Source organism: Chrysemys picta, chromosome 5, assembly GCF_011386835.1.
Source record: "Chrysemys picta bellii isolate R12L10 chromosome 5, ASM1138683v2, whole genome shotgun sequence".
In the NCBI taxonomy this organism is placed as follows: domain Eukaryota; kingdom Metazoa; phylum Chordata; order Testudines; family Emydidae; genus Chrysemys; species Chrysemys picta.
Window position 1 is genome coordinate 42,505,524 of NC_088795.1, and position 12,755 is coordinate 42,518,278.

The window sequence follows — 12,755 nt, forward strand, 5'->3', positions numbered from 1 at the left end:
AAGGGAAAACTTTTTTTTCCTCCATTTTCACAATGGGAATGCAACTATTAAGTATTATTTTTTAAAAGTTATTATAGAATGAAAGTAAGTCTCATTAAAAGTTGCCATATGCCTGATGAAACTTCCCATACAACAGATGCAGTAGCAGGTGTACAGGCACCCCCTGCCCTAAATATGCACTTCATCCTTGACCAACAGGAATCACTTCTGAGAATGAGGGGGTAATTGTGTAGTCTTCATGCCTTCTTCAGTTGTTGGTCTCTGCTGAGACTAACAAGGCACCAATTACTGCTAACTATAATGTTTTGATAAGTGAACACTTGCCTGCTAAGAATGGACTGTGAGACCACCAACTCAGTCCATCCAGGCCAATAAAACATCTATCAAATAACCATTTTTGGTTAACCATAACATGGTCCAAATTGATACAGGATCCAGAGATAACGTATTACATCTGTGATCTCCTGAATCATCTAGTCCTTCCAAAAAGGTCTAAATACAAAATTTATTTACATAAGTTAGCTGAGACTGAAAGAAATGCCTGTTAGACTTTCACAGTTTAGAAGTAAAAAAGTTTAAGATTTGACAATGCCAATGTTAACTTGTGATGAAGGTTCTAGTTTCTATGCCATATTTAAGGCTGAGTTGAGTTTTACACTTTACACAGAAATTTAACCTTTTGGGGTTTTTGGGGGGGTATTTTAGATTAATCTCTTGGACTGGAAGAAAGATTGACCCAGTGGGTGTTGATTACATTCTTCAAAAATTGGGCTTTCATCATGCCAGGACTACTATTCCTAAGTGGCTTCAACGGGGGGTAATGGACCCACTGGACAAAGTTCTGTCAGTCCTTATCAAAAAACTTGGTACTGCTCTACAGGATGAAAAAGAAAAGAAAGGAAAGGACAAGGAAGAACACTGAAAATATTTGTGACAAAACTATAATTTTATTTCCATTCTGTCTGAGACTGATATTTTATTGTATAATAAGAATTTATTTTAAGTATGATTTAAAGAGAAACCTAACAGCTCTTTTGCTACTATATTTAAAACTTACATTGTAAGTGACTGTTTACAGTGGTATACAATACCATTCTGTATGTGGTAAAGTATTGCATGATTATGACCAATGTATATTCTGTGAAAGAATAGGTGAAATACTGTAAATCTGCTGTTTAGCATTAACAGTTTTATTATGTGCAATATGATTCCTGCATCTTTAAAATATGTGCAGATTAACTGTGAATTTTCATAACTTTTATTGGCCATAACTCACAAACCCTTGTTAATGTGATTCTGTTAATGGCTTTTTTTGTCAATGTAGACTTGTGTAAATTCCTGTATGTATATAATTTATGGAACTGATTGTCATAGTGCTAAAAATCATTTTAAGTTTGTTACACTTGTAATAAAAAACAGTAACTGTGTTGTAATTTTTTTTCTTAGTTCCTTATTCTCAAAAAGTAGCAATAAGAAGTGTTAGTGGGGCATGCACACCTATGTCCCCTAATTCAAGCACTGGAAACACATTACATTACAGAGTTTTAATTGTACAAGTACTAAGAAAAAAGTCTGTAGTTTATAATGTCTTCAGCTGTAATGGAATGGGGACAGGCACAGCTAGAGCAACATTCATTAATAATGCAATAGAAAAATGACAAGCTATCCAATGCAAATCTGAGCGTTTAATACAGTAAACAAGTCTTACACCATCTGGAAGCCTACAACAACCTGTGGAAGCCATGATTTTTCAGACACTTTTTATTCAATAAGACTTCTAGCATCACAAATTACTTTGCTCCTCTCAGGATTACTAAAAACGCTTTATGGTGTTATATATGGGTGTAGTTTAACACTTTTGCTTGCATCTGTTATAAATTTTTAAAGCCCAACATTCATTAGTGCAATGTGAATGAAGTCAAAAATAAATGTCTGTACATGCACACCAAGCTGTACAAAAACAACACTAGCTTTTCTGGCCAGCTGACTTCCTAATGTTTCCTTCAGTCACACACACTTATTCATCTAATGAAAGACGAGGTACTGTACCTTTTATGTAGTCAATATAATCCACCTTTCTATAGTATTTTTGTTAAATATTTGTTCTTTAAAATGTTTTTTCTCCTCTTCATATGTAAACCCCCCTGCTCTGGATATCATCGCCTGAACCGGGTGTAGCTGAAAACTAGGTCACTGTTGAGGCCTCTTGTTCTAAGTTTTCCTATGTCCACAATTGGGATTTTAAAAGTCACTAGCGTGGGGCTTTCCCAGAGCGAGGCAGAGGCTGGTGTTTCGTGCCAAAAGTGCGTGTGGGGGGGGGTTAGTTTTACATTCTACTTTTTCAAGAGCCAGGCTCCAGAGAGACAGGAAAATGTCTAGACGGGGACCAGCGACAGTGGCTACGCCAGGGGCTGTCCCGTGCACACAGCGGCCCTGGGGCTGGGAGAGAGGAGGCATAACAGCCCCGGCGCTGCCACCTCCCAGCGGCCGGGCTCCGGCGCCCGAGCTCACTCCTACCTCCGCGAGGCCGGTTCGGAGTCGCTGACAATGAGCGCTGCGAGGCCGCTACAGGGGAAGGGGCGTGGCTGGGGCGGGAGGCCACCGCCGGCTGCGGTGCTGCTTCGGGAAGCAGAGTCCAGCTCCCCCGAGAGGAGGCAGGTGCATGACAAAGCACCTGAGCGCAGGGCCGCCAGCTCCACCGAGTCGCCCCCCTTAGGGAGGGGCGGCCGCTGGCCGGTCATACTGCACGCGCCCGCTCGGGGCTCCAGTTTGCTCCTGCTGCTCGTTGCTAGAGGGCTGCAGAAGGATCCCGGGCGGCCCGCCCGGACTATCTGCACAGCCGGGGTGACGTTAGCGGGCTCTATGTGGCGTGCGCCCCCGTGAGGCGAGAGACACGGAGCCCCTGTGACTTAGGCCGAGTCCGTATCCGACTCCCCGTCCCCGCACTGAGCCGCCTCGAGCCAGGCCTGTCGGCAGCACGAGCTAGCCCGGCGGCGGTTGGTCGGAGGATCACGTGATCTGAGGGCGAGGCTTTTTGAGACGCCCTCGCGCCCCGCTGACGGCCAAGTGGGGGAGGGCGTCACGCCCCACTTTTTGTTCGTTGTCTCGGGCAGCGACCTCGAGCAGGCGCGTCGGTGCGGAGGGAGGCAGCAGCCGGGGAAAAGTGAAATCAGTGCGGGGGGCTGCTCTCGCGCGGTGCGACCGGGCAGGGCCCCGGGGTGGTTCTGGGGCAAGTCTCAGTCGCGGTACATGGCCTCGTCTCCGAGTCCGTGTTCCGGAGAGGGGGCTGCAGGGTGATCCTCCCCTGGTGCAGCCAGTAGCTTGCGCTCCCCACTGGGAGGCAGCCCCACTGCACGTCCCTTGCTCCCGTCGCTGCGCCTGCCCTGCAGAGGTGTGGGGCTGATACAAGCACCTGCTGCGGGGAAGCCGCCGGGAGTCTCCAATGCGCGGGTGGTTGGATGGTGTCAGGCTGGGATCCCTTCCCATGGGGAGCCTGGCCCGCCCCGGCGCCTGCCGGACAGTGGGACGCAGGAGCCTTCCCGTCCCGTTTGCCCTGACCCAAAGGGGCTAGACCATGAACCAGCGTGAAAGCCAGCCACGTGGGGCTCTACCTTGCTGAGCCTGGGTAGCCGTGCTGGAGTTTCTGTTTCCATTGCTCTTGTAATCTAGGGGTGGGGTTCTCAACCTTTTTGTTACCTCTGAACCTCCCCCCATCCTCCAACATGCTATAAAAACTCCACCGCCCACCTGTGCCACATAATTGGTTTTCTGCATATAAAAGCCAGGGCCAGCATTCGGGGGTAGCAAGCAGGGCAATTGCCTGGGCTCCCACAAAGCTACATTGCTCAGACCTCAGCTTCCGTCCTGGGTGGTGGGACTCAGGGACCTGGCTTCAGCTCCATGAGGTGGGGCTTTGGCTTTTGGCCCTGGGCCCCAGTGAATCTAATGCTGACCCTGCTTGGAGGCCCCCTTGAAATCTGCTCATGGCCCTCTATGGGGCCCTGGATTCCTGGTTTATGATTATTGATCTAGGGCACCTGGGACTCAGCGGGACAATTGCTTTTCAGATTGTGGTTGCAAGGAAGGGGAGAAAGTTCTTAGCTGACGGTTAACATTGCCATTATCTTCCTATGTTCTGTTCCCCTCCCCCATCTGTAAGTTTGGGTCTCAACTATTATTAGTGTGCTTTCGAATTTAGTAACTTCATTTATTAGCAGAAAGAATCAGGAGCCATGAAACATGTAAAACTAATTTGTGGAGAAATTGTCCATATTTGCTATGCTATGCTAATGTTCAACAGCCTTAAAAATACCTGTTGGCTAAATTTGGCTTGTAGGTAGATGGAAAAATGGCTCGCAACAATGACTGGTTTCAAAGTTCCAGAGTACCCAGCTTTGCTCAGATGCTAAAAAAGAACTTGCCCACTGAACCGCCTCCTCAAGCCCCTCCTCAGCCATCTCCACACCCTGTGAATATGGGCCTGATGTTTTCATCTTCTGAAAATTACAACATGCCAAATTCAGCACGTAAGGTGACACACATCACAGGTATTGTCTTTACATTTATTAAGTTGATTTGCTTCTAGGAATGGCCTTTCAACACTAGTACAAATGGCTTTGCAAAATTGTAATGAAAATTAACCTGCCTAGACATGCCATCTACTTGCCTTTTACCAAAAACTATTTTACTTACCAATTTAAAAAAATAAGATACTGAGGGCAAATAAAAGGTTAGGACTATTAACTTTAATGAATTTTGATCTTTTTCCTCTTTACTTGTACATGTCAGTAAACATATTATTTGACTGTTTCTTAATTATTATCCAGCAGTGGTGTAACTAAAGAGATGCAACCTATCCAGATTTAACGTCACATGTTACATCCATGGAATTTGTGTGTATAAACTGGATGACTCTACAGGTGGAAGTACAGGGAATTTTCATCTTAATAACTTGAATAACTACAAACACTTTTTCAGAAATAGCTTTTCTGTAAAAGAGAAGTGTAGAATCCTCATCCTTACAGCCCACTAAGCTAATGCTACCTCTCGTCTGACTAATCTGCTTTCTGCCTTCATCCCCATCTCTCTTGTTTTAGGGCAACTTCTACCTTGAACCTGCAGTTGAGGATCTATGTGGGTGCAGGGGTCTGCCCATCTAGAGTTTATTCTTTCATCAGGTCTATAATGTGTACACAGCACTTCATATAAAGTGCACCAACATGTATATAACAGGCTTTGTGTTCAGCATCTTTTGTAGAAAAAGCTGAGAATTTTAAATACAGTTTTGTTTGATAGTAACAAATTCCCTGACCCCCGCACATGTAACTTTCAAATGAGGGAGTTCAAGATTTTAGCAGGTAGTCTTATTTCTGAGTCTTTTGTCTATCAATATGTTTATAATAACTGAAGAGGAAATCTTATTCTGTATAATTTAGATGCAGCGTTTATTTCATGTGGCAGGTGCTTATGTGTATTTGTGAACTGAAAGTAATAACATTTTTGTGACTTTTTGGAGAAAACTATTTCTCCTGTGCTTAAAGCTCAAAACATACTTGGATAATTGGGCAGTGTCTTGCTTAGGAAAAGTAATCAAGTTTAGGTCAGGCTAAGATAACCCATGCTAAAGTCCAGTCTTTTTTCTAGTGTAGATACAGGGTAACACCAGTGCTGTATCCTAAGCATCTGCATGACCAGTTCAAATGGACCTGAGGGCCCACAGCATGAGGCAAAAACTCTATTGTCCTTTGTGATACTGTCGTAAAAAACTATGGCTTGTGCTTCTGCTATTTTTGTATGCCATGAAATAGATTTTGATCTGTTAAATCAGATAATCTCTGGAAGTACTTGTATTCTTGGAAATTATGGCCTTTGGTTCTGGGTTTACATGTGACTGGGTTTAACTTCAAAGACTATCAGGTTTATTAGTCAAGGAACAAGCCCTAGTGCCTTTAAAGGGGGAGTCACTAACATTTACAGGGTTACCAAAACTACTTACAACCTCTTCAATTAGAATAAAATGCAAATTGCTTAATCTTCCAGGTAGCCTTTGTTGAGATGCAGCAATATTATTCTCACACTTTCATTTTACTTTTATATATTGCTTTTAGCTTACTACACGCTAACATCTTAATTTAACAAATATATTTTAGGTCATGTTTCAGACTTGCTATGTTCCAAAGCAGCCCATCCACCTCCAATCACTTCACTTCTTCCAAAGAAAATACCAAAGGAGTTTATACTAAAATATAAACGTGGGGAGATAAACCCAGTATCTGCCTTGCATCAATTTGCACAAATGCAGCGTGTGCAACTAGATTTGAAGGAAACTGTTACAACAGGTAAATATTTCTGGTTTTAAGAGAAAGTGTCCTTGTTTCCTCATGAAGTTGCTCTGCATGCACTTGGTGTGACTGGCTGATACAGAAACTAATTTTTTTTTAAAATGTTGGTTACACTGTATGTAGTATTAACAGCTATTTTTACCATGCCTATATCATGCCTTCATGTAATCCAATCAGTGGTTAATGTGATCACTACAAAATCAGTTATAGAAAATGCTCTCACGCTGGTCTTTGAATGCTTTTTTTCAGGTACTTTTTAGACAATTAGTTCTTATATGTATAAGACGTATATGTCTGCACTGCAGTTAGATACTCATGCCAGCTGACTCAGGCTCGGGCTAAGGGGCTGTTTAATTACGATGCAGATGTTCAGGCTCAAGGTGGGAGGGTCCCAGAGCTTAGGCTGCAGCCTGCACTGAAATGTCTGCATCACAGTTAAACAAATCCTTAGCCTGAGACCCACATGCCCAAGTCAGCTGGCATGGGCCAGCTGTGGGTTTTTAATTGCAGTGTAGACATACCTATAGGCAGTCATTCTTATAAGCAACTTTATTTACAACTTGGCCTGCTAAATTTGTACCAAATATGAGTTGTTGTTTTGCAACCTTGAACATACTCATTTCCTGACATGTAATTTGCATCCTCTCTACTTTAATGTTTTGGGGTGCTTCGGGTTGATATTTGGTCACAGTGGACTTGCATCTGTATGGGGAGTGTAATTCTTTTTCAGTGCTATTCAGTTGAATCCCCCAGACTGAATCAGATATGGTGGGACTGGGGAGAAAGTGAGCCAGTCAGTGAAAGATCCGTGTCCAACCAAGGTAGCCTTGGGTGAACAGATCAAACCATGGCAATGACAGGAGGTTGTCCTGTCATGTGCAGTACAATGCAAAAAGAGATTGAAACTGACTTTTCAAAGGTCTTGTTTTCATTAGGCTCTCTGCCTACTAGGAAGTAATGTCTGTTAAACTAACCCAAGAGGAAAGCTGAGATATTGGGGAAACTGGAATTCTGTTTTCTGACAGACTTTGATGTTGGGAAATATATTATTGGACGTTTTACCATTAATGTAAGCCCCCTTTTTCAGAGGTGACTTGGGCACTTAGGAGACTTAGTCTGATTGAAAGGCTATAGGATTTAGGCTCCTCTATCACTTTTGAAAATGGAACACAGGCTCCTGAGTCTAGGTGTTCTTGAAAATTTTACTCTTAATTTCTCTCTCTAAAGCTCAGGTCCTAAACATCACATCACTACTGAGAAGTAGAAAAATAGTTTCATTTTACAGAAGCGTCGAATGGCCATAGTTTCCACTAAAATGAAAGGCACCTAAGTGAAGGCACTAAAATGAAATGCCTAGCACCTCTGAAAAATTGGGCTTTTCATTAATGTGTGTAATCTATTTATGAATCTTGGATGAAAGGTGAAATGTAAATATAAAATGTAATTCTTGTAGATGTAAAAAGTAGTTTGGATTTGTTAAAATATCTTGGCCTTATATTCATCTGATCTTCCATAATTATAAAAGCATAAAGCTAATGAATACATTAAAATAAACTTCTAACTGTATATGGCTTCTTTTTCTAGGCAACGTCTTGGGGGCTTACTTTGCTTTTTGTGCAGTGGTGGATGGAGTTCAATATAAGACAGGATTGGGGCAAAATAAAAAGGAGTCTAAATCAAATGCAGCAAAACTGGCTCTTGATGAGCTACTCCAGTTGGACGATACAGGACCAAAGGTTTTTGAAAGTTCAGGTAAATATTCCAGTAACATCTCTACAATAAAAGTATTTTTAAAAATAAACGTCTAGAGTAGCTTTGACTAACACTCCTGCATCAGTGTGTCTCTTCCCATTCCAATGAATCCTTCCGGCAGAGTTAATCAGTTTGCAATCCTTAAATTTTCCCTTTCCTGCTCTTGTATTTTTAAATGCTGCTTTCAAGGTTCCTGCCATCTACAAAGGGGAGAAAGCAATAAGGAAGTTAACCCTTTAAGCAGTTTCTTTTTTGTAGAGTCTTCCACATTATTACAGCTATTCTTTGTAGTGAAAAGAAATTTTAAATTTTGTTCATAGTCTGAGACTTTTTTTTATTGAAAGTCCTATTGCACTAAGTCACTGCTTTCTGAAGAATTCAGTTATCACAACATTAATCTCCTGTTTTTTTTGAGACGGGGACTTTATTAATAATCTTCTGTCCTCACCTGCTGTAGCTTTGAAAGAGAGCAGTACTTTATAGAATGTGGACTAATTTAGGGAAACTAAATTAATTAGGAAGTAGCTTACTTTTGTTCAATGATAAAACAATTGACAGATGGCAAAGTGTGAATTTTAAATTATCCTGGCTGTTTGAGGGCCTTCCGATTTCTATTTATATAACTTGAAAAAACTGTTTCCAGCAACCTTTATCTTGGGACTTTTAACTAGAATTGAACTACTCTACTGCTAGAAACACTAAATGACAATGAATGTTTTAAAGTCTTAAATGTTGAAACTTTCTTAATTAAATTTACAGGTCCTCCTCGGATTCCTGCAGAACCCATAGTTTCAGCTGAATCAACATACATTTCAAAGATGCCTTATGGTAGGAAATCCATTCCCTCCCCCCCCCCCACACCTGAAAATTAAATTGGAAAGCTAATGTCTTTACAGAGTTGTATTTGGTATTCATTCCTGCCAACTTAATGATATCTATAAAAATATTACTACCTGGTTCATGCAGGGATGTCTCTGCTTTAGTGACACTAATCTCCCAGTGACGTTTGAGGTAAGATTGGTGTACCTGTCATATAGATGGATAAATACACAGATGAACTTGCTTAAAGTCAAACAGTGAGTCAGTGGCGGAGTTAGAATTAACGTTTCTGTCCTTAAGATATAAAAGGCTGTGTCTAATAGATTGCATCTAGGGAGCATACTAGCATAACTTGCTTGAGTTTTCTTATTCTCAATTTTTCATATGCATTTTTAATTTTTTAATTCAAAAATGCCGGTTGGCATTATTTAGTATGGATTAGTGAATGTATTGAATGACTTTATCATATGTTCAGTTTTGTAGCTCATATGAATGTTTGACATTGCTTTGTTCTATTTTTTCTTACAAACTTGTATTTTGTTGGTTTCTATGGTCTTTTTTTTTTTCTTTTTTAATTATTTTCTTCACTAGAGAGAAGGCATCTTGTGTATGAAAAATTTTCACGAGCTGTCAGGGAAACCTTTAACAGTCTGACTGCCAAATATCCTGAGTACCAGAGTTGTAGCAATTCATTGGCTGCTTTTATAATTGAAAAAGGCAAGTCTGTTTTGATATTCAGTGTAGTTGTACGATAAAACTCTTTTGTATTTGTAGGGTGCATATACAAAAAGGGGTATTGAGCATAATATAGCAATGTAGATTAACAAGTATAGTAGCCTAATAAATCCCATAACCAGCAAACCCTACTTCTTTTGACATGCCATAAAATCATCTATACAAAACAGAACATTATTGTACTTCCCTTATAAGGATATTATAAATCTGTTTGTACGCATTGAAATGGAAAGCATTCCATTGTGTTAGCCTTCACCAGAAAAGTTGAAAGGTGCAAGCCTTTTCAAGATTGTTGGGGTTGAAACTGCTGCATAATCTCACTTGTTCAGGCTTACTTTTCATTTTGAACTTTCAGAGGATAATCGCAACGAGTTATTTGTTTTGTTATATGCATTTCACTGGGAGTTCCCTAAATGAAATTAAAGGGTTGCTTCTCAGGATAACACATTTCATAGTTGAAAGCTTTACATTATTCATTCATTCATTATAGCACCTAGATTCCCAGTCCAAAACAGGGACTCCTGTTGTTCTAGGCGCTATACAAGCGCAGAACAGATAAGCCTTCTGGGGCAGGACTATAATTGAAGTAAATTCTAATGTGAAGTAATTGGAGCACACTCACTGGATCAAAGTTAGACAGTACAGAAAATGCAGATAGCTATATATGCTCTTTTGAAATCATAGGCCATGTTCTGCAGTAGATGCAGCCTACAGTGACTTTCAATGATATCACCAAATAAAGTACCATTTGTGATGGGATCCCCATTTGTGGGACTGCTGTGCCCCCTTAACTCTCCAGCTTGTGCTGTCTGTTGCAAAGCTTTGCTAGTGATGAGCAGCAAACACCTCCGGGCACTGTCATCACACAGCACAACCGCATGTGGTGCCCCACACCCATCTAGATTGCATGAATGTTCCCAGAGCCACTCATGAATCACACAGAAAGAGGAACCACCCAGATCCCCCCCAGCTTCCAGCCTTGTACCTCAGGAATATACCAACTTGCACTGCTCAAGACCCTTTCTTGAACAATGCAAGTTTATTAATTGGTTCACCACTTCATCAATGGAAAGTAGATACACACCAGCCTTTGTAAACCTTAGCAGATTTACCAAACACTTCAGGCAAACTCATTGGTAAAGATAAACATTAAAACAAGTTGGTTGATTACAAAAGAGATTTTAAGTGATTATAAATGATAGGCAAAAAGTCAGAGTGGTTACCAAAAGAAAATATAAGCACGCAGTCTAAACCTTAACCCTTATCATGCTAGACAGTATTTAGGTCAAGCAATGTTCTCACCCGACTAGATCTTAAAGTCCTTAGTATACAGGTTTGTCTCTTAAACCTGGGCCAGTCTCCTCTGTTGGAGTCTTCAGCCTTCTGAGCGTTCTTGTTGCTTGCAGCGTAAGTAGTGGGAGGAGAAAAGGCAAATGCGTGGGGCCACTGTGTTCTGTTTTATACCTGTAGTCCATGTGCTTGGAGAACACAAGTCAGGCATGTCTGGTGGGCATTGCTGAGTCACTAGGGCAAGGTTGAGCAGTTCCCCTGGTGTGGCCTTGGGCAAGTGAGTCATTGCATTGTAGCTCCCTTGCTGGACAATGGCTGTTGTGATGGTTGTTCAACACCCACCCGGGTGTTGGTTATCCCCCAGGTTATTGTTTTTGGGGAGCTAGTATCTGGGTGCTTCCCAAACCCTGAACATATTTTAGTGACAATCATACAACACAATTCTCATAACTTCATATGCATTAATGATATACATAGTTAGATGGAACAGTGAGTTTCAGCAGATCATAACCTTTCCCATGATACCTCACATGGCATGCTTAAATGAAATATCACAATTATATTCAAATGATGAATATGGGGGGGTTGCAAGGCACTCCCCTGAGGTATAGTGTCACACCCTTATTGTTAGCTAGCCAAGAGGTCCTGAAGATGTAGAACACTATAACTAGATTTGTATATGAAAGAATAGACTGACTTTTGGGTATTTAAAAACTTTACTTTTGACAATAATCAGCATGTGAGGTGCCATATTTGGGTTGCTTTCCAGTGGTCTTTTTTCCATCTTTGGGGGTTCCCTCATTCTGCTCAACTGATGTCATTTGCAATGCATGGAAGAGGATGGATAGAATTCTCATGTGCTTTATCTTCCTGCTACAATGTTGGACCCTAGGGCATACTTCTAAACTCTGGTGTTACCATCTCTTAACAACAAGGTCAGGGAGTTAGTTAGGGGTGAAAGGTTTGCTGGGATTGTATCTGTAATGGGGGAGAGCAATGTTGACATCATCTAGGTTAGAGAGGAGCAGTTACAATAATCTTAAAAGGGGGATTAACAGGATGTAGATGGGTTTTCAGAGATGGAGAGAAAAAGAAAATCATCTTTTTGGGGAGGCAAGGAGAGGAGGGAAAAGTAGTAAGGCAAAAAAGATTGAGTAGTGGGGTGAAATAAAGGGAGAGCGAGATATACTGCAAAGCTGCCAACTTGGGGAATGGGGAGGATGGTGGAGTCCTGCCAATATAGAGAAGGGAAGGGAAAAGATGAGTTTTGGTCTTATCATACTGATCTTAAACTGATGGTACATCCTGAAGGAGACATCACCCAGATGGCTGTGGATGTGGTATTAAGGAAGCCAAAGTGGTGAAACAGGCTTGAATTGTCACTGTAAAATTAACGAACTCTGGATGAAGCTCTGAGGGGCCGCAACAGAGGGAAAGGGAGACGATACACACTGAAAGTGTAGCCGAGGAGAAGAGAGGTATTTGAGCATTTAACGAAAACCCTTCGAGGTGAGGTTCAGCGTGACAACTGTAAGGTCCAACTGTGTTGAACAGAGATCAAATTCATCTCTGTACACAAAGTACAATACCATCCTTTCGTCTTCCCCTGCCTCGTACTTCAGTTAGTGCCTAAGCCATCTGCACCATTGATACTCACTGAGCCGTAGGTCTTTTTTTTTCTGTCCTTTGAGGTAGACAATGTTGGTGCAATTGCATTGATGCATTTATCTTGCTGTCACTTAGCAGTCTGAGTTAAAGCAGTTAAGGGAGTCATCTGTCTCTCACAAGATTTTAAAAGTCCCCCCAAACTGTTTCTTC

The 12,755-nt window shown here is 41.5% G+C and overlaps 2 protein-coding genes across 38 annotated transcripts in view; both read left to right on the plus strand.

Annotated features, from left to right (window-relative positions):
• The window catches only part of BLTP1 (bridge-like lipid transfer protein family member 1), a 241,267-nt gene extending 239,834 nt beyond the window's left edge, over positions 1-1,433 (plus strand). For all 25 annotated transcript variants that reach the window (XM_042860071.2, XM_065596329.1, XM_065596316.1 and 22 more), the window contains one exon: positions 706-1,433. In XM_042860071.2, the coding sequence (XP_042716005.2) occupies positions 706-922 (217 nt within the window). In that variant the 3' untranslated portion in view covers positions 923-1,433. The remainder of the gene's footprint in view (positions 1-705) is intronic.
• A 994-nt stretch (positions 1,434-2,427) lies between these two features.
• The window catches only part of ADAD1 (adenosine deaminase domain containing 1), a 31,417-nt gene continuing 21,089 nt past the window's right edge, over positions 2,428-12,755 (plus strand). The window contains exons 1-6 of one of the 13 annotated variants that reach the window (XM_065596346.1): positions 2,428-2,658; positions 4,341-4,547; positions 6,150-6,338; positions 7,926-8,093; positions 8,853-8,921; positions 9,504-9,629. In XM_065596346.1, coding sequence (XP_065452418.1) covers positions 4,349-4,547; positions 6,150-6,338; positions 7,926-8,093; positions 8,853-8,921; positions 9,504-9,629 — 751 coding nt within the window. In that variant the 5' untranslated portion in view covers positions 2,428-2,658; positions 4,341-4,348. Of the gene's footprint in view, positions 3,234-3,787; positions 3,906-4,336; positions 4,548-6,149; positions 6,339-7,925; positions 8,094-8,852; positions 8,922-9,503; positions 9,630-12,755 lie in introns of those variants that run through there. The other 12 variants (XR_010601331.1, XR_010601329.1, XM_065596341.1 and 9 more) reach the window with 12 other exon arrangements.